Source organism: Somniosus microcephalus, chromosome 10, assembly GCF_052327205.1.
Source record: "Somniosus microcephalus isolate GS21.2 chromosome 10, FLI_Smic_1.0, whole genome shotgun sequence".
Classification (NCBI taxonomy): domain Eukaryota; kingdom Metazoa; phylum Chordata; class Chondrichthyes; order Squaliformes; family Somniosidae; genus Somniosus; species Somniosus microcephalus.
Window position 1 is genome coordinate 22180976 of NC_140996.1, and position 23121 is coordinate 22204096.

Genomic DNA, 23121 nt, shown 5'->3' on the forward strand with positions numbered 1-23121 from the left:
CAGTCAGTCCCATTCCCCTGCTCTATCCCTGTAAGTTTATTTCCCTCAAGTGCCTATCCAGTCCCCCCTTGAAAACATTGGGTGTCTCTGCTTCCACCGGCAGCGAATTCCAGGTCCTTGCCACTCGCTGCGTAAAAGAGTTTTTCCTCACGTCCCTCCTGAATCTCTTGCCCAAAACTTTAAATCTGTGTCCCCTAGTCCTTGTACCATCAACTAGTGGGAACAGCCTTTCCCCGTCTAGCCTATCCAAACCCATCATAATCTTGTACAGCTCTATCAAATCACCCCTCAAACTCCTTTATTCTAATGAAAACAAATCCAGCTTCTCCAACCTGTCCTTGTAACGAAGATTCACCATCTTCAGCACCATTCCGGTAAATCTCCTCTGCACCCTCTCAAGGGCCTTCACATCCTTCCTAAAGCGTGGTGACCAGGACTGGACGCAATACTCCAGTAAATATCATCGAGTCTCTTTAAGCCCCAGTTTATCACCAATGAAATATTGAGCAAAGGTTAGGTGCGGTTTCCAGATTGAGGGAAATAAAGTCATTAAAAGCCATGTGTGAAAAAGTCACCCGACACACCATTCCCAGTTTTAGAGCCGAATACTTTTCCCTCTTACTCACCATTGAGGTAAAGGAACGTTCCAGAAGTGAAGCGATCCAGCATTCACTGCATAAAAGGAAAGTATTGCACTAGTGTCAGCAGTGGCTCAGTTGGTAGCACCCTCACCTCGGAGTCCAAAGATTGTGGGTTCAAGTCCCACTGCAGAGACCGGAGGTGCTGTCTTTCGGATGAAACCGAGGCCCTGTCTGCCCTCTCAAGCGGATGTAAAAGATCCCATGGCACTATTTTGAAGAGGAGCAGGGGAGTTATCCCTCAATCAACAATCGCTAAAAACAGATTACCTGGTCATCATCACAGTGGGAGCTCGCTGTGTGCTTATTGGCTGTCGCGTTTCCTACATTACAACAGCGACTACACTTCAAAAAGTACTTAATTGGCTGTAAAGCACTTTGGGATGTCCAGTGGTCGTGCAAGGCACTATACAAATGAAAGTATTCCATTAAAACTATTGATGAAACTTAGCAGGTGCAACGCAATGGTCACAACCTTTGTAGCGGCTTCGAGTTCACGAGGTATTTACTTTGTTACTGTGGTGCAAAAAGAGCTCGAGGCAGATTCGAGTTATTTACAGCCAAAACAAGCGTCTCTCTATTTTGGTTACTAATTAGTGAGTTTAGTGCTTTCTCGTTAGAATACTATCACACCCAATTCTAGTGTATCAATGACAAAAGTCATGAAAGCAGGGCGCCACCACAAGCAGCTCAGCTGCAGGACCTAGTATAGACCTTTTAACTTTATAAAGAAAACACACCAAGCACATACCAGAGAACATCACCACGGTTAAGAAAAGTTCAGGAGAGAAGACCAATCAAATCAGGCTAGTGATGAGGTGATGTCAAAACTTTTTTTGCAGCTTAGAAAAATAGCACTTCCATTCAGAGAGTACCTCCCATGTAAGCACTTCACAGCTAGTGAGTTATTTTGAACTGCAGTCACATCTATTATGTTGGCAAATGAGGCAGCCAATGTGCAGCCTGCGAGGTCCCACAAACAGAAATTAATGACCAGATAAACTCATGAAAAGAACTTGAATTTACATAGCACCTTTCATGTCCTCAGGACGTCCCAAAGAACGTCACAGCCAGAGGTCTAGAAGGAAGACTGTCAGCCAGAACTCTCCGTTCTTCTTCAAAATAGAAGTGTCAGTCTACATTGTGCACTCACGTCCTGGAGTGGGGATCGAACCAACAATCTTCTGATTCAGAGGCGAGCTAGTCCAGAGTTGATTTGTGGATGGGAAAAGAATTGTATTGAAGAGAAATAAATCTTCTGGGAAGGAATTTGCAGCTATGCAAGATTCTTGGGAGCTCCATTTGAGAGAAGAGAATATAATGAAGCCAAGAATATTAATGCATGAAGGGCACAAGGGTGATGCATTTTAGGCCCTATATTCTCTATTACAAAGGCCACCTACTTCCACCACAGTAACATATCCCACCCTTGCCCGCCCCACAAATCTACCACTAAGTCACGGCCAATGCCTCTAAATTAAATCACAATGACCTGTACCTCACCCCCATTTACCCGCCTTTGTTCCATATCCCTAAATACACGCCAGATAGAACGACACTGCACTGGAAACAAAAAGACAGCGTGATTGAAATTCGGGCCATTTTTATAAAGGGAACTATTCTAAATTGAATGAAATAGGGCAGCACGGAGTAGCCCAGTGTTACCAAGATGAGAAACAGCTCTACAAGTGACCCCCTCAGGGAGGAGGTCACCAGTAATAAAACACTAGTAGTTCAATTAAATTAAAAGGATACCAAGAATAAAATACCACTAAAAAATACGTAAGACAGGCAGGCAGTCAGCGTGACCCTCCCCATGGATCCTACACCTCCTGCACCTGTTAATAGCAACTTTGGTCAGCCAAGATGCAAACCCACGACAAGGACCTCCTGAGTTCCCTATTGGATTTATTAGTGACTATCTTATATTTATGGCCCCTAATTTTAGTCTCCCCCACAAGTGGAAACATTTTCTCTATAATTTTAAAAGACCTCGATCAGGTCACCCCTCAGCATATGCAGGGCTATGGGGAAAGAGTGGGACCAATTGGATAGCCGTCCAAAGAGCCGGCACAGGCATGATGGGCTGAATGGCCTCCTCCCGTGCTGTAAGATTCTATGATCCCCGATTACAAGGCCTTCCACTGGTTGCTCTCACCACTGCTGGACATGATGTTACGACAAAGTGTATCCAGACAGAAGTCGAGGGCAAGGAAGTGGATAATGTGCTGCGAAGACTCAACTTGTGAGGCAGAGACTAGTGAGGGAGGTTTTCGGGGCCTCTTGCCAATGAGGAGCTGTCCAAATGGAGGAGATCTCAAATGTCATTGGTCCATGCGTTTGAACTTCCTGAGCGTACCTAGTGGAGTCAGGGTCAAGTGTGACTGTCGGTGCATAGGTGGTTTTGGCCGCAAACTGAATGTAGACCTACAACATTCAGGCAACTAAATGTCTGAATGTCCTGGCGCTGCATTCTGGCAGCTGGCAACATCCAAGCCCACTTCACCACCATCCAGTACCTCCACAACTCTGGTTACCTTTGCATGCAGGGCTCGGCTCTCCGCCAGCCACGTGCCACCGATGTGGATTCCGGAGAAGTAGCTCAACAAGAAGGCGACTGTCTTGGACAGTGGGGTAAAGAGCTGCTGCTGGAGCCAACCACGTTCCAGAGTCCGATCAAATGTCGATAGAAAACAGTAAGCACCTCCAAGGATGAATTTATTCCTTGCAAGTTTAAAAAGAGCTGCCTTTCACAGTTCAGGCTGTGCATGAGGCAGAATTAAAAAAAAAGTTCATAGCGCACAACAATTCTATCAGCTGTGGCTCAGTGGTAGCACTCTCGGAGTCAGAAACTCAAGAGGTTCAAGCCCCACTCCAGAGACTTGAGCACAAAAATCTAGGCTGACGCTCCAGTGCAGTACTGTTGGAGGAGCTGTCTTTCGGGTGGGACGGTAAACCATGTTTTGCGACATTACAAGAGCGGCTGCACTTCAAAAAAAAAAAAATGGGCTGCAAAGCGCTTTGGGATGTGCGGAGGTCATGAAAGGCGCAGTAACAATGTGTGTACACCAAACATAAACCCTGTTAAAGAAAGAAAAAAGACTTGCATTTATATAGTGCCTTTCACGACTACTGGACTTCTCAAAGCACTTTACAGCCAATGAAGTACTTTTGAAGTGGAGTCACTGTTGTAATGTAGGAAATGCAGCAGCCAATTTGCGCACAGCAAGCTCCCACAAACAGCAATGTAATAGTGACCAGATAATCTGTTTTAGTGATGTTGGTTGAGGGATAAATATTGGAAATATTGGCCATGACGCCAGGGATAACTCCCCTGCTCTTCTTCAAAATAGTGCCATGGGATCTTTTACTTCCACCCGAGGGAGCAGACGGGGCCTCGGTTTTAACGTCTCATCCGAAAGACGGCACCTCCGACAGTGCAGCTCTCCCTCAGCACTGCACTGGGAGTGTCAGCCTAGCTTGATGTGCTCAAGTCCCTGGAGTGGGACTTAAAACCCACAACCTTATAACTCAGAGGAGAGTGTGCTACCCACTGAGCCGCCCACTTAATCGAAGGATAAGGGGTAAGCCATTTAGGACTGAGATGAGGAGGAATTTCTTCACCCAGAGTGGTGAACCTGTGGAATTCTCTACCACAGAAGGCAGTTGAGGCCAATTCATTAAATATATTCAAGAAGGAGTTAGATATATTTCTTAAGGCTAAAGGGATCAAGGGACATGGGGAGAAAGCAGGGACAGAGTACTGAATTTGGATGATCAGCCATGATCTCATTAAAATGGCAGAGCAGGCTCGAGGGGCCAAATGGCCTACTCTTGCTCCTATCTTAGAAACATAGAAGATAGGAGCAGCAGTAGGCCATTCAGCACCTCGAGCCTGCTCCGCCATTCAATGCGATCATGGCTGATCATCCAAATTCAGTACCCAGTCCCTGCCTTCTGTGGTAGAGAATTCCACAGGTTCACCACTCTCTGGGTGAAGAAATTCCTCCTCATCTCTGTCCTAAATGGCTTACCCCTTATCCTTAGACTGTGACCCCTGGTTCTGGTCTCCCCGACCACCGGGAACAACCTCCCTGCATCCAGTCTGTCCAGTCCTGTTAGAATTTTATAAGTTTCAATGAGAACCCCTCTCATTCTTCTAAACTCCAGCGAGTACAAGCCCAATCGACCCAATCTCTCCTCATACGTCATTCCTGCCATCCCAGGTATCAGTCTGGTGAATCTTCGCTACACTCCCTCCATGGAAAGAACATCCTTCCTCATATAAGGCGACCAAAACTGCACACAATACTCAAGATGTGGTCTCACCAAGGCCCTGTACAACTGCAGCAAGACATCCTTGTTCCTGTACTCAAACCCTCTCACTACGAAGGCCAACATACCATTGGCCTTCTTAACCGCCGGCTACATCTTCTATGTTTCTATAACACAGGCATGGTTAGGTGTTTCCAACCCAATTTTCTTACGATTTAATATACTGAAATGACCATCAGTAGTTTTGGGGTTTACTTGATTGAAACATCCTTTGCAGCACGCGAGTTCTTTCTCTGTTAAGCTTTGCGATGAATTGGCGGGAGGAGGGGGCGGGGAAGCTGAGGGTTTCTGTCTGGAGCCGCAAACGGGAAAAGGGCAGCACGCACGAACCGAGCCGCCGCTTCATCATCTCAGCCACCATCATCATCACAAATAAATAATAAAGAGCCCGCCACACACACAAAGAAAGACAGATAAACACAATCGCTCACCATCCATCGTCTCCCTCACCGCATTCAGATTCGCCGCATTCGCCATTCCGCCACCTTTCACCCGGAAGCATAGCCGCCCGGGTCACCGCCCGCCCACTTTATACAAAAAACATGTATTAAAAAATAAATTTTACAACTCCTCGCTTTAACCGATACAATTATCAGTCAGGAACGCAATTATCAAAATGAGAAGATTCCTCCTCGTCTGTCGGTTTTTTTTTGTCAATAAAGTTAATTCATAGGGAACGGTTTGGAACGCTGGTAGGGTTTGAATCTGATTGGTCGACGGCAGAGGAGGACGCTGATTGGCTGTCGAGTGAGAGAGGGGATTTCAACACAACGAACTGAAAGAAACTGAGGTAAAATACTGAGAGAGAGACTGAAGTAAAATACCGAGACAGAGAGAGAGACTGAGGTAAAATACCGAGACAGACTGAGGTAAAATACTGAGAGAGAGAGACTGAGGTAAAATACCGAGAGAGAGAGAGAGAGACTGACTGAGGTAAAATACCGAGAGAGAGACTGAGGTAAAATACAGAGAGCGAGAGAGAGAGAGAGAGACTGAGGTAAAATACTGAGAGAGAGAGACTGAGGTAAAATACTGAGAGAGAGAGAGAGAGACTGAGGTAAAATACAGAGAGAGAGACTGAGGTAAAATACAGAGAGAGAGAGAGAGACCGAGGTAAAATACCGAGAGAGAGAGACTGAGGTAAAATACTGAGAGAGAGACTGAGGTAAAATACAGAGAGAGAGAGACTGAGGTAAAATAGAGAGAGAGAGACTGAGGTAAAATACAGAGAGAGAGAGAGAGACCGAGGTAAAATACCGAGAGAGAGAGACTGAGGTAAAATACTGAGAGAGAGACTGAGGTAAAATACAGAGAGAGAGACTGAGGTAAAATAGAGAGAGAGAGAGAGAGAGACTGAGGTAAAATACAGCGAGAGAGAGAGAGAGGTAAAATACCGAGTGTGAGGGAGTGAAAGGGGTAAAATATCGAGTGTGAGGGAGAGGTAAAAAACCGAGTGTGAGGGAGAGAGAAAGAGGTAAAATACCGAGTGTGTGAGAAAGAGAGAGGTAAAATACCGAGTGCGTGAGGGGGAGAGAAAGGGGTAAAATACAGTGTGTGTGAGCGAGAGAGGTGAAACACCGAGTGTGACCGGGGGTGGGGGGGGGGTGAAGGGGAGAGAGAGGTGAGTGAAATAACGAGTGTGTGAGAGAGAGAGGTAAAATACAGAGAGAGAGAGAAAGAAAGAAACTGAGTGTGTGTGTGTGTGAGAGAGAGGTGAAATGCCGAGTGTGTGTGAGGTAAAATGTCGAGTTTAATTGAGAGTGGTAAATTACTCATTGCCCGCCCATCTCTAATTGCCCTTGAGAAGGTGGTGGTGAGCTGCCGCCTTGAACTGCTGCAGTCCGTGTGGTGAAGGTACTCTCGCAGTGCTCTTAGGTAGGGTGTTCCAGGATTTTGGCTCGGCGACAATGAAGGAACGGTGATATATTCCCAAGTCAGGATGGTGTGTGACTTAGAGGAGTATTTGGAGGTGGGAATATTCCCATGCATCTGCTGCCATTGTCCTTCTAGGTGGTATAGTTTGTGAGGTGCTGTTTAAGAAGCCTTGCTGAGCTGCTGCAGTGCATCTTGTAGATGGTACACACTGCAGCCACATTGCGCCAGTGGTGGAGGGAGTGAATGCTTAGGGTAGTGGATGGGGTGCCAATCAAGCGGGGCTGCTTTTTGAAAGGTAGGTCATGCCTGACCAACCTGATTGAATTTTTTGAGGAGGTGACTAAAGTAGTGGACAGGGGGATGTCTGTGGATGTTATTTATATGGACTTTCAGAAGGCGTTTGATAAAGTCCCACATAAGAGACTGTTAACTAAGGTAGAAGCCCATGGAATTGAAGGCAAATTATTGACCTGTTTAGGAAATTGGCTGAGTGGCAGGAGACAGGGAGTAGGGATAATGGGCAGGTACTCTCATTTGGCAGGTTGTGACTAGTGGTGTCCCACAGGGATCTGTGTTTAGGGCCTCAACTATTCACAGTATTTATTAACGACTTGGATGCTGGGATAGAAAGCCACATATCTAAATTTGCCGATGACTCAAAGATAGGCGGTATTGTAGACAGTGTAGATGAAAGCATAAAATTACAAAGGGATATTGATAGATTACGTGAATGGGCAAAACTGTGCCAAATAGATTTCAATGTAGGCAAATGAGAAGTCATCCACTTTGGACCTAAAAAGGATAGAACACTGTACTTTGTAAATGGTGAAAAGCTAAAAACAGTGGATGTCCAAAGAGACTTGGGGGTGCAGGTACATAGATCATGAAAATGTCATGGACAGGTACAGAAAATAATCAAAAAGGCTAATGGAATGGTGGCCTTTGCATCTAGAGTACAAGGGGGTAGAAGTTATGCTACAGCTATACAAAGCCTTGGTTAGACCACACCTGGAGTACTGTGAGCAGTTCTGGACACCACACCGTAGGAAGGATATACTGGCCTTGGAGGGAGTGGTATAGGTTTACTAGAACGATATCCGGACTCCAAGGGTTAAATTACGAGGAGAGATTACACACAGGGTTGTATTCCCTAGAATTTAGACAGTTAAGGGGTGAACATGTTTTCAAGATATTAAGGGGAACAGATAGGGTAGACAGAGAGAAACTATTTCTGCTGGTTGGGGAGTCTAGGACTGGAGGCATAGTCTAAAAATTAGAGCCAGACCTTTCAGGAGTGAAATTAGGAAACACTTCTACACACAAAGGGTGGTAGAAGTTTGGAACACTCTGCTGCAAACGGCAATGGATGCTAGATCAATTGTTAACAAAAATCTATCAATCTCAGATTTAAAATTAACTAAAGGTATTGGCCCAGAAATTCGGGTTTCCACGGGTGAGTACGCGCTGGGTACTCACGCGTAGGCCTAATGGAAGTGCCGGTTTCCTGCATGCACTGCGCATGCGCGGGAAACCGGCACTTCCGTTCCCCTGAACGAAGGGGTTCAGAGGTCGAACGCGTGCGCGGGGGAGTCTGCGCGTGCGCTTTGAACTTATGTTTTTTTTACAGGTTTCTCCGGGAGGGTATGTCTTTAGAATTTAGAAATGTAAAAAGCAGGCGTAAGGCCTGCTTTTTACAAGGTAAGTGGTCAATTAATTAAAATTAAAACATTTTTTCCACAGGTTTATTATTTTTAAATACTTTAAAGCAAGGTAAGTTTATTTTTAGCCCCGTTAGAATATAAAATTATTTTTTTCAAAAATTTAAATTATTGTTTAAAATAGTTATTTAATTTAAAAAGTGTGATTTAAAAAAAAAAATGTATTTGAAGGTTTACTGCTATTTTGGGGCCGTAGTATTTATAAGTCTTGACAGGTCTTCCTGTCAATACTTATGAATGGAGCATTCCCTGCTCCGATTGGCTGCCCATGGCCCACGTGATCCCAGGGGACGCATCGAACTAACTGCGCCCCTGGGACACGCAAGCACTGCGCGCCGGCAGCTGGGCCAGGCCCCGGATCGGAATTCCACGGGGCCCTACAGCTCAACTGCCGGCACGCAAGGTAAGTGCAGGTCGGGGGCTTACACCCGTGGGAAGCCCCCGACCCGTATTTCTGGGCCATTAAGGGATGTGAGCCAAAGGTGGGTATCTGGAGTGAGGTCGCAGATCAGCCATAATCTCATTGAATGGCAGAACAGGCTTGAGGGGTTTAATGGCCTTCTCCTGTTCCTATGTTTTGTCCTGGATGATGTCGAGCTTCTTGTGTTATTGGAGCTGCATTTATCCAGGTAAGTGGAGAGTATTCCATCAAACTTCTGACTGCCTTTTAGGTGGTGGGAAGGCTTTGGGGAGTCAGGAGGTGAGTCACTCGCCGCAGAATACCCAGCCTTTGACCTGTTCTTGTAGCCACAGTATTTGAGGCTAGTCAATAGTGAGCCCCCATGATGATGTTGGTGGGGGATTTGGCGATGGTAATGCCATTGAACGTCATGGGGAGGTGGTTAGACTCTCTCTTGTTGGAGATAGTCATTGCCTGGCACATGTGGTGCGAATGTTACTTGCCACTTATTAGCCCTAGCCTGCAAGTTACCCAGGCCTTGCTGTATGCGGGCACAGACTACTTCATTGTCTGTGGAATTGCGAATGGAACTGAACACTGTGCAGTCATCAGCGAACATCCCCACTTCTGATCTTATGATGGAGGGAAAGTTATTGATGAAGCAGCTGAAGATGGTTGGGCCGAAGACACTGCCCTGAGGAACTCCTGCAGCAATGTCGTGGGGTTGAGATGGTTGGCCTCCAACAACCACAACCATCTTCCTTTGTGCAAGGTGTGACTCCAGCCAGTGGAGAGGTTTCCCCCTGATCCCCATTGACTTCAATTTTACTAGGGCTCATTGGTGCCACACTCGGTCAAATGCTGCCTTGATGTCAGGGGCAGTCACTCTCGCCTCACCTCTGGAATTCAGTCCTTTTGTCCATGTCTGGACCAAGGCTGTAATGAAGTCTGGAGCCGAGTCATCCTGGCAGAACCCAAACTGAGCATCGGTGAGCAGGTTATTGGTGAGTAAGCAATGCTTGATAGCACTGTTGACAACACCTTCCATTGCTTTGCTGGTGATTGAGAGTAGGCTGATGGGGCGGTAATTGGCTGGATTGGATTTGTCCTGCTTTTTCTGGACAAGACAAGTGCCGAGAGAGAGAGAGGGGTAACGTGGTGAGTGTGATGGAGCAGATTGTAGTGAGGTAAAGTACCAAATGCGTTGAGTGTAATAGGGAGTCGGACATTAGTGAGCAGTGAAGTACCCAGTTCGGAGAATATAACTGAACGGTTGAAGGGAAGTATACAGTGGTGTCCTCCAGGAATTGGTATTAGGACTGCTGCTCTTTTTGACATATTAATGACCCGATCTTGGGTACAGGGGACATAATTTGAAATTTTGCAGATCAGACAAAATGTGTAACTGGAGTGAAGAAGATAATAGCAGACTTCAGGAGGACATAGACAGACTGGTGAAATGGGCAGATACATGCCAGATGAAATTTAATGCGGAGAAGTGTGATGCAATGTATTTTGGGAGGAAGAATGAGGAGAGGCAATACAAACTAAAAAGAAAGACCTTGGGACTCTAATACACAGATCTTTAAAGGTAGCAGGATGATAAAGGTTTTAAAGCATTTGGGATAATAGATAGCAGTACATAGACATGTAATGGGCCCAGCACATCAAGTGTAATATAGAGAAGTAAGGTACCAAGTGATCTAGGGAGCAGTATATCAGGAGAGATAAAGTACCCAGTACAGAATAACAATGCGTTCACCTCTGTCAGAAGGTTGTGGGTTCAAGTCCCACTCTAGACACTTCAGCACAAAATCTGGGCTGACACTCATGTGCAGCGCTGCACTGTCAGAGCTGTCATTTTTCGAATGGGACGTTAAACTAAGGCCCCATCTGCGCTCTCGGGTGGGCGTAATAAATCCATGGCACTATTTCGAAGAGCTGGGAGTTCTACCCGGTGTCCTGGCTAATATTTATCCCTCAATCAACATCACTGAAACAGATGAGCTGGTCATTATCACATTGCTGTTTGTGAGACCATGCTGTGTGCAAATTGGCTGCCACGTTTCCTCCATTACAACGGTGACTACACTTCATTGGCTGTAAAGCGCTTTGGGATGTCTTGAGGCCATGAAAGGTGCAATGTAAAAATGCAAGTTTTTCCTTGAGATCAGTCCAGGGAGGTATATATTGATTACATAGTCATTCCGAAGGAGTGGTAAAGTACTGAGTACATAAGAGCGCTGTTGTACAATAGAAATCATTGACTAGCCACAGGTGTGGCTACAGCAACAGTAAATAATTTTGCCCAATCTCAACCTTTTTTGACTGGCGCGCCGGCCGTTGAGCTGTGGGCCCGCGTGGGATTCCGATCCTGGGCCTGCTCCAACTGCCGGCGCGCAGTGCTTGCGTATCCCAGGGGCGCAGTTAGTTTGATGCGTCCCCTGGGATCACGTGGGCCATGGAGAGCCAATGGTAGCAGGGAATGCTTCATTCATAAGTTTGACAGGAAGGGCTGTCAAACCTATAAATACTATAAGCCCCAAAACATCACTAAATCTTCAAATAATTTTTTTTTTAAATCACATTTTTAATAAAATAACTATAAATTACATAAACTATTTTAAACTAATTTAAATTTTTGAAAAAATTAATTACATTTTCTAACGGGGCTAAAAATAAACTTACCTTTCTTTAAAGTATTTTAAAATAATAAACCTGTGGAAAAAATGTTTTAATTTTAATTAATTCACCACTTACCTTGTTAAAAGCAGGCCTTGCACCTACTTTTTAAAAGTGTAACTGCTGGAGACTTACCCTCCCGGAGAAAGCTGCAAAAAAAAAAAAGTAAGTTCAATGCGCCCGCGCTGCCTCTCCGGCGCACGCGTTCGACCCGTCAACCCCTTCTTTCAGGGGAACGGAAGTGCCGGTTTCCCGCGCATGCGCAGTGCAGGCACGAAACCGGCACTTCCATTGGGCCTACGGGTGAGTACCCTGTGTGTACTCACGTGTTGGGACCTGAATTTCTGGGCCAACATGTATTGCACAAAATATGTTTGCCCATCTAGAAATTGGTTCCTGTTAATACATGAACAATACAGATTTGCAAGATATGTTACTTGGGCAATGGGTACTCTAGCTCGATGAATTATACAGAGAACCTCACTTAGCTAATGTGGCAGAAGCAGGGCATGTCGGGATATGTGCTGTGATACAGTTGCTGGTGTGTTGCAGTTGGCACAATTTGCTTAGGCTAAGTAGTACTTCAAGGATATCTAGTTAAGAAGGGAAGATGTATCGAACAGATTGTTTATATTAAAAAGATGTAACCTAAACAGATGGACAATAAAGAGCTGATCCTCCATCTGAGGAGACTTGTTAAAGTAATTGTTTCATTTAATCATTTATCAACCTTTTTTAAATGAGCAAGGAAAACCACATTTATTTTTCAAATCAATCAAATCAACTTTTATTGTCATTGTTAGTGCACAAGTGCAGTACAACGAAATGTAGGCTTGCGGCTCCCGAGAGTGTACATTTGGATTAAGACATTTAAACATTCAACATACATTTAGCTTGTAATACATTAACATAAATATGACCATAATAAAGTGCATTGGCAGATGTGCAAGCTTTAGAGTTTATTTGTGGAGTTCAGTAGGATGACAGCCCTGGGAAAGAAGCTGTTCCTAAATCTGGTCGTACGGGTGCGAATGCATCTGTAGCGTCTCCCAGATGGCAGGAGGGCGAACAGACTGTGGCTGGGGTGGGTAGGGTCTTTGATGATGGTCCGTGACCTCCGTAAACAGCGTTTCTGGTATATGTGCTCTATGGTCGGTAGCCGGGTGCCGGTAATGCGTTGGGCAGTTTTGACTACCCGCTGCAGGGCTTTCCGGTCATAGTATGGTATGGCAGCTGTAGCTACTGTGATACAGTTTGTCAGGATGCTCTCTATAGTGCAGCGGTAAAAGTTAGAGAGGATCAGGGGTGACAGGTTACATCCCTTCAGCCTCCTTAGGAAATATAGGCGCTGCTGGGCCGCCTTCACCAGAGAGGAGGTATTGAGGGACCAGGAGAGGTCTTCTGTGGCTTTTTGTTCCCCGCTTACCCACTTCCAACTTCAACTTCAGCCCCCTCTTGTAACACTTTTTGGTTGAAATTTCCCATTGCCTACATGTACTGAAGATCTATATGTTCAAAAATAGTTATGTGAGCTCTATTGAAGAAAATCCTATTTTTCACTAGTTTTAATTCGATGAGAATGACTGGGCAATAGATTATTGAAGAAGAGATGCTATCAACAATGTGCATTTATATAGTGTTCTTAAAAGTAGAAAAATGTCCCAAAGTGCTTCACTTGACTTTTTTAAAGGAAAAACTATTGTTTACTTTTTCATGTAGATTCTTCTGTTTCCCCAAGGATAAACAACTGGAAGTGCAAAGCTGTTGTATACCATTAAGAAAGAATAATGGGAGATCTGAAGAATGAGACGAGGTTACATGTAACGCCGGACACACCTGGGCGACCTCCTGTCTCGAACCCTTTTGAGAGTCCCAGTGATTATGCAAGATTGCATGAGCCAGTGGTTCCCAGTCCTTCTGTCTTCAGATTGGTGAAAACACCTGACTCACAGGTTAGATTGATACTCTTCAAAGAGAGAATCTTGTACCTAACATTAATTAGCAGTGCTGTATTTTAAGTTGGTTGTTTTAGAAGAAAGGGTATATATCCTATGAAAACTATCTGAAAGAGCCATCCCAGATTGCATTAGCCAGTAGCAAATTAAAGTTATTTGTAAATAGTTGGGTAGAAGGGGGAGGAAATGCTTAAAAGCAAGGAAGATGCCAGCTGTCAAATTTTCTTTTAAATTTACACTAGTTTGGGATGCTTTAAAGTGTTGTCAGTTTGAAAATTGCCAGAAGGAATGCTTATTCTTCACCTCAGTCCAGAGCCTTGAGCACGTAATCTAGGCTTGCATTTCAGTGCATTACTGAGGGAGTGCTGTACTGTCTGAGGCGTTGTCTTTCGGTCATTTGTTTCATTGCTGTTTTTGGGACTTTACTGTGTGCAGATTGGTTTGCTGCGTTTCCTACTTTACAACAGTGACTACACTTCATTGGCTGTAAAGTACTTTGGGATGTCCTGAGATCATGAAAGGTGTTCTATAAATGTAAATTATTTCTTTCTTCTGGTGTATAGCTTGAAAATATACTACTTTCCTCATTTAGACACCTGGGAAATTCAGATGGTCCATTGGAGAGCTTGCCATCTTGCATCCAATTGAAATTGACCCAGAAGATGTTCACCAGCAATCTGCATACATGAGCTGCACCAGGTTACCAGTTTTATCCTACTATGAGTTGCGCATAGTGCATTCATTAGATCAATGTGTGTATGTGTGATCTGATGTTCTTTCTCATCCATTTTAAATTACATCTATGGTAGAATTTTGTTTGCCATTCAGCAGGGGGAGCTTATGAGGCACTATCACTCTGCAGACATTTTCTTCCTTTATTTCAATTCAGAATGATTTGATTAACTCTTAGCTTGCTATAGGATTGTGTAGTGGACTTGCTTTGGCCGATGCCAGTATTGAGCTTTAAGTTTTATTTGCACATTCTGGTGTACTTCTAACAATGTATTATTTCGAATAATGTTTTTTGCTAATGAGACTGTTACTTGAAGTGTGACTGTTTTCGATTGTGGCCTACACGAGCAGAAACCACCCAGTCTTCATTGTTATCTGCGTTGGTTGAGCGCCAAAGCTTCTAATCACAATATTGTCTGATTCTATTTTAAGCAGTAAGCTGCAATAATGAGCAAAACCATGTCTCTTGTACTGTAGTTCAAAAAAGGGGTAAAAAATTTTAAAAAGTTAAAAACATGCATGGAATTTCTTGTTAAATTACCAGTGGGAAAAGGTTATTTTTCTTTGTACAGTATTGTTCTCCTGAATTAGTTTCAAAGTCAGCAGGTTTGTGGTGACGGTAATATTTTTAAAAAGTGTATTTTTTTAGATTAGATAATGATATTGAAGCAAGAAAACAAAAAGCCATTGAAGAGGTAAGTGCTTAAGCCAAAGTGAGGAAAATGTTTTGGTGTGTGATTAGTAACTGTTAAAGTAAAACCCTGCCAGCAAGTACCACTGACAAATTGGTAAAGAAGTGACTGGTTCCTACACAGCTCACAAATGTATAAATCTATATGTGTACACGTATATGCATATATTTTTGTAAGTCATGACACTTGTATTCCACAATTCATCCATCCGCGTACAATTGATCTTGGGCACATAGTTCAGTTTTTTAAAAGTTCAGTAATACACACAAAATATATATACCTGGGAGAAAATTGCAAGGATGTAATTCATTTTGGCAGATCTAAATAACCAGAGCACAATTTTAATTTTCAACTTTTTTTAACATTGAATTATTCAGGAACCTCAACTTTTTAATTTGTTTCAAAGAATCATAGAATGATGCAGCATCGTACCTATGCCAGCTCTTTGGTAGAGCTATCCAACTGCCCCCGCTCTTTCCCCATAGCGATAAGTTTTTCCCTTCAAGTTTTTATCCAAATCCCTTTTGAAAATTATTATTGAATCTGCTTCCACCACCCTTTCAGGCAGCGCATTCCAGATCATCATAACTCGCTGCGTTTATAAAAAAAAATGTTTGCTCATGTCACTTATGGTTCTTTTGCCAATCACCTTAAATCTGTGCCCTCTGGTTACCGACCCTTCTGCCACTGGAAACAGTTTCTTCTTATTTACTCTATCAAAACCCCTCATGATTTTGAACACCTCAATTAAATCTCCTCCTAACCTTCTCTGCTCTAAGGAGAACAACCCCAGCTTCTCCAGTCTCTCCACATAACTGAAATCCCTCATCCCTGGTACCATTCTGGTAAATCTCGTCTGCATCCTCTCTAAGGCTTTGACATTCTTCCTAAAGTGTTTATTTTATCACTTTAGATCTATGGCAGGATGTTTCATAAATATATTGGCCCTGAAATTAGATCAGGGGCTTGCCGCGCGTGCAAGCCCCCGATGTGCACTCACCCTGCGCGCCGACATCTGAAGCCCGGGCCTGCTTGCATTTCCTGTCACTGGCCCGGTTCAGATGTCGGCGCGATGTGCTAACCTGATCCAGCGGCGTAGTTAGTGCGATGTGCCGGCTGGGATCAGGTGAGCACTGTGCAGCCAATCAGGGGAGGGGAAACTCATTCATGAGTTTGATAGTAAGAGCTGTCAAGCTCATGAAAAGTATGGGCTGCCAAAACACTACTTTAACTTTAAATAAAATTTTTAAAAACATCCCACTGATTATAATAACTATAAATAAGTTTTAAAAAATGTTTTAAACAATTAATCAATTTTTTGAAAAAAATAAATTTTTTAAAAATAGGGTCTAAAACTAAACTTACCATCCTGTAAATTCTTTAAAAATAACAAACCTGTGGGGGAAAAAAAATTCTACATTGTACTAAAAGCCCACTTACCTGAAAAACTAAATACTTGCGTCTTGTTTTTCCACGCGTAAAGACCGGAGGCCTTTACACGCGCGCAACTTTGGAAAAAAAAAAAAAGGAATTTTACTGCGCACGCGCTGCCTGTGCAGTCGTGTGCATTCTGCCTCTGAACCCCTTAGTTCAGAGGACAGGAAATGCCGGTTTTCCCCGCATGCGCTGTGCATGCTGAAAACCGGCATTTCCTCCGGCCAGACGCGTGAGTACCCCGACCGTACTCGCGCGTTGGGACAGGAATTACTGGCCCATTGTCACTTGTAATGACTGGGCTATCAGAGTCGGCTTTGTTCTGCACAAATGCGAGATAGGCACCGTTCTAATTTTTTCATGGTTGATTGTCATTCTTAATCGATTGCTTTGAACTCTAGTAAGCCAGTCATGTCGATGAGGGAGATCCCACCGGATTGTGTGTCGGGATAGTAATTGAGAGATGTATGGCTAGTTTCTGCTAATGTTACTTCATACCACGGCACTATAGCCAGTGTAGAGATGGACTCATGAAGACTTCACTGTGGATAGAGAAACCTCATGCATAAGTTGCATCACAGACACTGGTGCAGGGTTCTGTATTATTAGCAGAATTAGTGAAGTGTTGTGGCTTTTATTAGTTTTATACCTGAGGAGGTGTACATTAAAAGTTCTATAATCGAGTGGTTTGCCATATAAATTTTCTGCTACTGTAACTTTTTAGGCTATAAACTTCAAATCAGGTTTATTTTTTAAGTCACATGGTCTCCATGTTTATGTGCTATCTGATAGCTAATCACAATAACAAGGTTTCTGCCTGACCGTGGGCAATACTGCTATATCGGATATTGTGTGGATAATATCGCACCATTTTGTAGGAGTGGCCTTTAGCACAGCTCACGAGGAATATCTGGTGAACTCCTAAAATTATACCAATTCAAGCAACGATTGTGCCATGTTGTACTATTACTTGAACCTTCACCTCGGTTTTAAGATTGCAGTATGTACTGTGTCCTAATATTCTGTTTTATCTGACTTTTTTATTTTTAGTTTTTCTTGAATAGTGTCATTGTCCCTTCTCCTTGGACTCAAGCTGAGGGGAAACCAATTGCACAATCCCATCGAACCAAATGTGAGTTCTTTTGAAAATAGCTGAGTTTTACCGATTACTTCAATTTTATATAAAGAACAAAATTTTTCACAAATAGGCCTCCCCTGCAAAACCAGACTATGACAGCTGTTGGTTCATAGATGGGGATGTGAAGAGAGCAGTTGTACATACCCAAGGCCACAGCTTGCACTTCTCAATCAGTTGGTTTTCATGTCGTTTATTATTGGCTCAATATATTGGATTCTGCCAAAAATCAATAATTATGTAATAAATTAAAAATCTTCTCTGCCTGCTAGATACCTAAAATGAGATGTTCAACAGAAAGCAGAGGAGTTTGTTTAGTGGGAGCAGTTGTGCTCGGTATGCAAGATTTAAAAATATTCAGAAAACTGAAATGTAAATGATGCATAGCCCAGTTTGATTCAGTACGGCAAGTTTGAGCTGTTTAGCAGTATTTGCCTCAATACAATTTGAAGATGTAATTTCAGAATCAGATGAACTAAAAATGTCCACTGTTCTTACATTGCAACAGCAGAAACTTTATTTAAACTCATTGAAAACTTAGATTTAGGTGAGATTTCCCTTTTCAAAGAAAAAAAATGAGATTATGTTTAGAGCCTTTAACAGAATGTAACCAGACATCTAGTGCATCAAAAGCAATGACATTTCTTTATTTGTCCTTCCTTTCAGGTTCATCCTGGGATGGGGATTCTTCAGTTATGTCAAAAGAATCTGTTGTATTGCCTGGGAAGCATAATGGTTAGTAGTTGTCATGTACTAGCTGCATGGAGTTCTGCCATTCTATTGATTTACAATTTAGTGAATTATTTGTTCTACTTGTGTCCAGAACAAGTGCCCGCCTGAACTAAGAATTTATTTGTTCTGTGGATTTAAAATCAATTTAAATCACATGACAGATTATTTACTTTACAGAACAACATAACCATAAGACACCTTATTCCAAAATACTTGTCCCCTATGTCTCTCATAACTTTACTTTCTCACAAATTTTAATGTAATGAACAATTAAGTGGCTGCTTCACACTGGCATACATTTTGCAAGCAAGGGGAGCACACGTGTGAATATCTTTATGGGGATAATGGAGGTTGCCATATTTTGTTTCTATAGGAAAATTGAAATCTGTAATTCAGTGTTGGCTACCACTTGTACAGTTGAAATTGTAAAACAACAAACCTGCCTGTTCATCTTTGTACTTTATATCCTTTTGGACCGCATTCTGTCTTTACTGTGTCCTTACTGATATGTCCCTAGAAAAAATTGACCATTTAGCTGTAATATTGCATACTTTACCTTACTCTTGAAATAAGAATATTATTTGTGAATGAATCACAATTCCATGCTCCAACAGCTCTCTCTCTAAAATACATTTCTCCTAACCCCGTTCCCCTCATTCTCTTGGTGACCATTTTAAACCGATAACCCCTCATCACTGACTCCCTAATTCAAACAATTAATAAGAATATTATTTGTTCAAATTAATTTGTATTAATCACAAATTGCCCCGTGATAAATATTATTAATACTTGTACCCAAATGGTGGTACTTCATGCACATATAAAATAGTAAACACTTGATGTACATGGAACTGAATTATCAGAAATGTAGAGGTACAGGTCTTGTGCATTTTATATCCAAACTTTTACCTAAACTGAAATCACATGGGCTCCTTGAAAGTTAGAGCACAGAAATAGGTCATTTAGTACTTTTCTCCACAGGAGCCACATAGTCTAATCCCACTTCTCCTACTTGCTTCCTTTTAAGATTTCACTTTTTCAAGCAACTGTCTAATGCTTTTTAAAAGCATTTTTTGGACCCTGCTTCAATTATGGTTTGTGTTGGAAAATTCAAGATTCTAACCACCCTCTGTAAAGATTATTTTTTAATATCCCCTTTCATCTCTGTTCTGTGTTGATGGTTTCCCTGGTTGATTCTCTCCTGGAGACCAACATAGTATGCTCTCCAAGCATGCTATTAAACAACCATCCAAATACGTCACCGTTTGCTTGTAAATATGCAAATTTTGCAGACATTTATATTTTATTAAAATATATTGGGGGGAAAATTGGGTGAGTAGCGCCACCTGGTAGCGCCTAAAGAGGCAGTCAGTGGCTGTAGCGCCACTGGCTGCGCCTCCCGCGATATTCAGCAGGGGCGCTAATGGTGGCGTTAGCCATTTGCGCTGCGCCGCCACCGATGACGTCATCGGTGTGCGCAGCGCCCCGTTCGCGATATTTGGTAGCGAACGCCGCAGTTGCGCCGTTCGCTACCCGCGCCTGGTTCACGGGGCCTTACTGTGCCGACAGCGGCGCAAGTTAAGGTGGAGGTGCGGGGCGGCCGCCTGCCAGCACCTCCATCCTCGGCCTCCTGACCCCCCCCCCCCCCCCCCCCCCCCGCGGCATTGCCGACTGTTTCCCGAGAGCCCGGCGCCGGGCTCGTTTGCCGGCACTCGTGAGCGGGGATCGCGCTGTTGCAGGCCCCTCCCCCTTAACAATGGGAGGAAGGCCTGCAGTACCGCAGCGTGCCGTGCCGCAGCTTGTGGCGCTGCGGAACGTTGCGCTGCAATATTCAGTTTCAGCGCCCTAAGAGGGACGCGGAGCGCCTCGAGCCTCGCCCCATCTCCCTCTAGGGGCAATGGAACTGAATATCTGACAATCGCTAAAGCCTCGAATGCTGCGCTAAATCCTGCGCTCAGGCGACTTTTGCGCCACTTTGGCGCCCCAACCCAATTTCTAGGCCATAAAGTCTAACCCCAGAAAATGTGCTTTAACGGTAGATTTTTAGAATTTTGTCTGCAATTTGCTGATGTGTGCTCGTGACGTATGGGGTACCTTGCCACAGGGGAGGACTTGAAAAATCTTTAATTTTCTGCAGTATAACTTGCCATCATTTGGTTTTGTAGGATAAGCCACACACTGTTAGCTAGTCTTAACTAAATTACTCCAGCTACATTAATACCCATTTGCACTATCACTGCAGTAAGATCATGAATGTTACAACTGTTCACAGCATAGAAGGAGGCCGTTGTGTTTGTGTCCATTGGAACAAGCTGTTGCTGGAATATTTTAAACTAATCCCACTACTCTGTAGAAGAACTTAAGAAATAGGAGCAGGTGTAGGCTATTTGGCCCTTTGAGCCTGCTTCGCTGTTCAATAAGATCATGGCTGATCTTCTACCTCATCTCCACTTTCCTGCACTATCCCTTGATAATTCAAAAATCTATCGCTCTCTGTCTTGAATATACTCAACGACTGAGCCTCCACAGCCCTCTGGGGTAGAGAATTTCAAAGATTCACTACCCTCCTGAGTAAAGAAATTTCTCCTCATCTCAGGCCTAAATGGCCGACCCCTTATTCTGAGACTGTGACCCCTGGTTCTAGACTCCCCAGCCAGGGGAAACCTCCTCCTTGCATCTAACTTGTCAAGCCCTGTAAGAATTTTGTAAGTTTCAATGAGATCACCTCTCATTCTTCTAAACTCAAGAGAATATTGGCCTAGTCTACTCAATCTCTCCTCATAGGACAATCCCCCCATCCCAGAACCAGTCTGGTGAACTGGGGCTCTATATAACTGCAGTAAGACGTCTTTACTCTTCTACTCAAATCCTCTTGTAATAAAGGCCAACATACCATTTGCTTTCCTAATTGCTTGCTGTACCTGCATGTTAACTTTCAGTGATTTGTGTACAAGGACACCCAGGTCCCTCTGAACACCAACATTTCCCAATCTCACTCACTTTATAAAAAATAAAAAAAACTCCTGCTTTTCTATTTTTTCTACCAAAGTGGATAACTTCACATTTCTCCACATTATATTCCATTTGCCATGTTCTTGCCCACTCACTTAGCCTGTCTATATCTCCTTCAAGCCTCCTTGCAACCTCCTCACAACTTACATTCCCACCCAGCTTTGCATCATCAGCAAACTTGGATATATTACATTTGGTCCCCTCATCCAAATCATTGATGTAGATTGTGAATAGCTGAGGCCGAAGCACTGATCCTTGTGGTACCCCACTAGTTACAGCCTGCCAACCTGAAAATGACCAGTTTATTCCTACTCTCTGTTTTCTGTCCATTAACCAATCCTCAATCCATGCTAGTATATTGCCCCCAATCCCATGAGCCCTAATTTTGTTTAACAGCCTCTTGTGTGGCACCTTATCGAATGCCTTCTGAAAATCCAAATACACCACATCCATTGGTTCCCCCTTATCTATTCTGCTAGTTACAACCTCAAAAACCTAACAGATTTGTGAAACACGATTTCCCTTTCATAAATCCGTGTTGACTCTGCCCAATCCTATTATTATTTTCTAAGTGCCCTGTTACCACGTCCTTAATAATAGATTCTAGCATTTCCCTACTACTGATGTCAGGCTAACTGGTCTGTAGTTCCCCGTTTTCTCTCTCCCTCCTTTCTTAAATAGTGGGGTTACATTTGCTACCTTCCAATCTTCGGGAACCGTTCTAGAATCTAATGGAATTTTGGAAAATGACAACCAATGCATTCACTATCTCGATAGCCACCTCTTTCAAAACCCTAGGATGTAGGCCATCGGGTCCAGGGGATTTATCGGCTTTCAGTCCCATTAATTTCTCCAGTACTATTTTTTTTACTAATACTCATTTCTGTCAGTTCCTCATTCTCGCTAGAGCCTTGGTTCTCCACTACTTCCGGGAAGTTTTTTGCATCGTCTTCTGTGAAGACGGACACAAAGTATTTGTTTAATTTCTCTGCCACTTCCTTATTCCTCATTTATAATTTCTCCTGTCTCAGCCTGTAAGGGACCCACATTTACTTTCACTAATCTTTTCCTTTTTACATACCTACAGAAGCTTTTACAGTCTGTTTTTATGTCTCTTGCTAGTTTATTCTCATAAGAAATAGGAGCAGGAGTAGGCCAATCGGCCCCTCGAGCCTGCTCCACCATTCAATAAGATCATGGCTGATCTGATCCTAACCTCAAATCTTCTATCACTCTGCATCCACCCGAACCCATGTGATCTCCCGGGAGAGGCGAAAAACCAGATAAAAGACCCAATTGCCAATTTGGGAGAGAAAAATCTGGGAAATTCCTCTCCGACCCATCTAGGCGATTGAAATTCTTCCAGGAGATCACTCTGTCCCTATATTTTCTACGGTACTTACCTTCTGTAAAGGCGATCTCCACCCCAGCCAGGAACAGGAATAAAACCATCTCCTGAAATCTAACACAGAATTAGAACACAGTAGGAGCAGAACCAGGCTACACGGCCCCTGGGCCCACTCCACTACCCACAGGGCCATGACCATTCCGAACCTAGACTCATGTCCAATTTCCTGCCCGCTCCCCGTAACCCTTAATTCCCTTTACCTCTTGGAAACTATCTATTTCTGTTTTAAATTTATTTAATGATGTAGCTTCCACAGCTTTCTGGGGCAGCAAATTCCACAAACCTACCACCCTCTGAGTGAAGAAGTTTCTCCTCATCTCAGTTTTGAAAGAGCAGCCCCTTATTTTAAGATTATGCCCCCTAGTTCTAGTTT

At 43.5% G+C, this 23121-nt stretch overlaps 2 protein-coding genes across 7 annotated transcripts in view; one reads left to right on the forward strand and one right to left on the reverse strand.

The window, feature by feature from the left end:
- The window catches only part of mzt1 (mitotic spindle organizing protein 1), a 35794-nt gene extending 30179 nt beyond the window's left edge, over positions 1 to 5615 (reverse strand). The window contains exons 1-2 of one of the 3 annotated variants that reach the window (XM_085998481.1): positions 5405 to 5462; positions 627 to 848 (exon numbers count right to left, since the gene is read on the reverse strand). In XM_085998481.1, coding sequence (XP_085854607.1) covers positions 627 to 669 — 43 coding nt within the window. In that variant the 5' untranslated portion in view covers positions 670 to 848; positions 5405 to 5462. Of the gene's footprint in view, positions 1 to 626; positions 849 to 5404 lie in introns of all 3 variants that reach the window. The other 2 variants (XM_085998480.1, XM_085998482.1) reach the window with 2 other exon arrangements.
- A 40-nt stretch (positions 5616 to 5655) lies between these two features.
- bora (bora aurora kinase A activator) overlaps positions 5656 to 23121 on the forward strand; it is a 46034-nt gene continuing 28568 nt past the window's right edge. For 2 of the 4 annotated variants that reach the window (XM_085998476.1, XM_085998479.1), the window contains exons 1-6: positions 5656 to 5763; positions 13368 to 13600; positions 14196 to 14302; positions 14985 to 15030; positions 17512 to 17593; positions 18263 to 18331. In XM_085998476.1, coding sequence (XP_085854602.1) covers positions 13436 to 13600; positions 14196 to 14302; positions 14985 to 15030; positions 17512 to 17593; positions 18263 to 18331 — 469 coding nt within the window. In that variant the 5' untranslated portion in view covers positions 5656 to 5763; positions 13368 to 13435. The other 2 variants (XM_085998478.1, XM_085998477.1) reach the window with 2 other exon arrangements.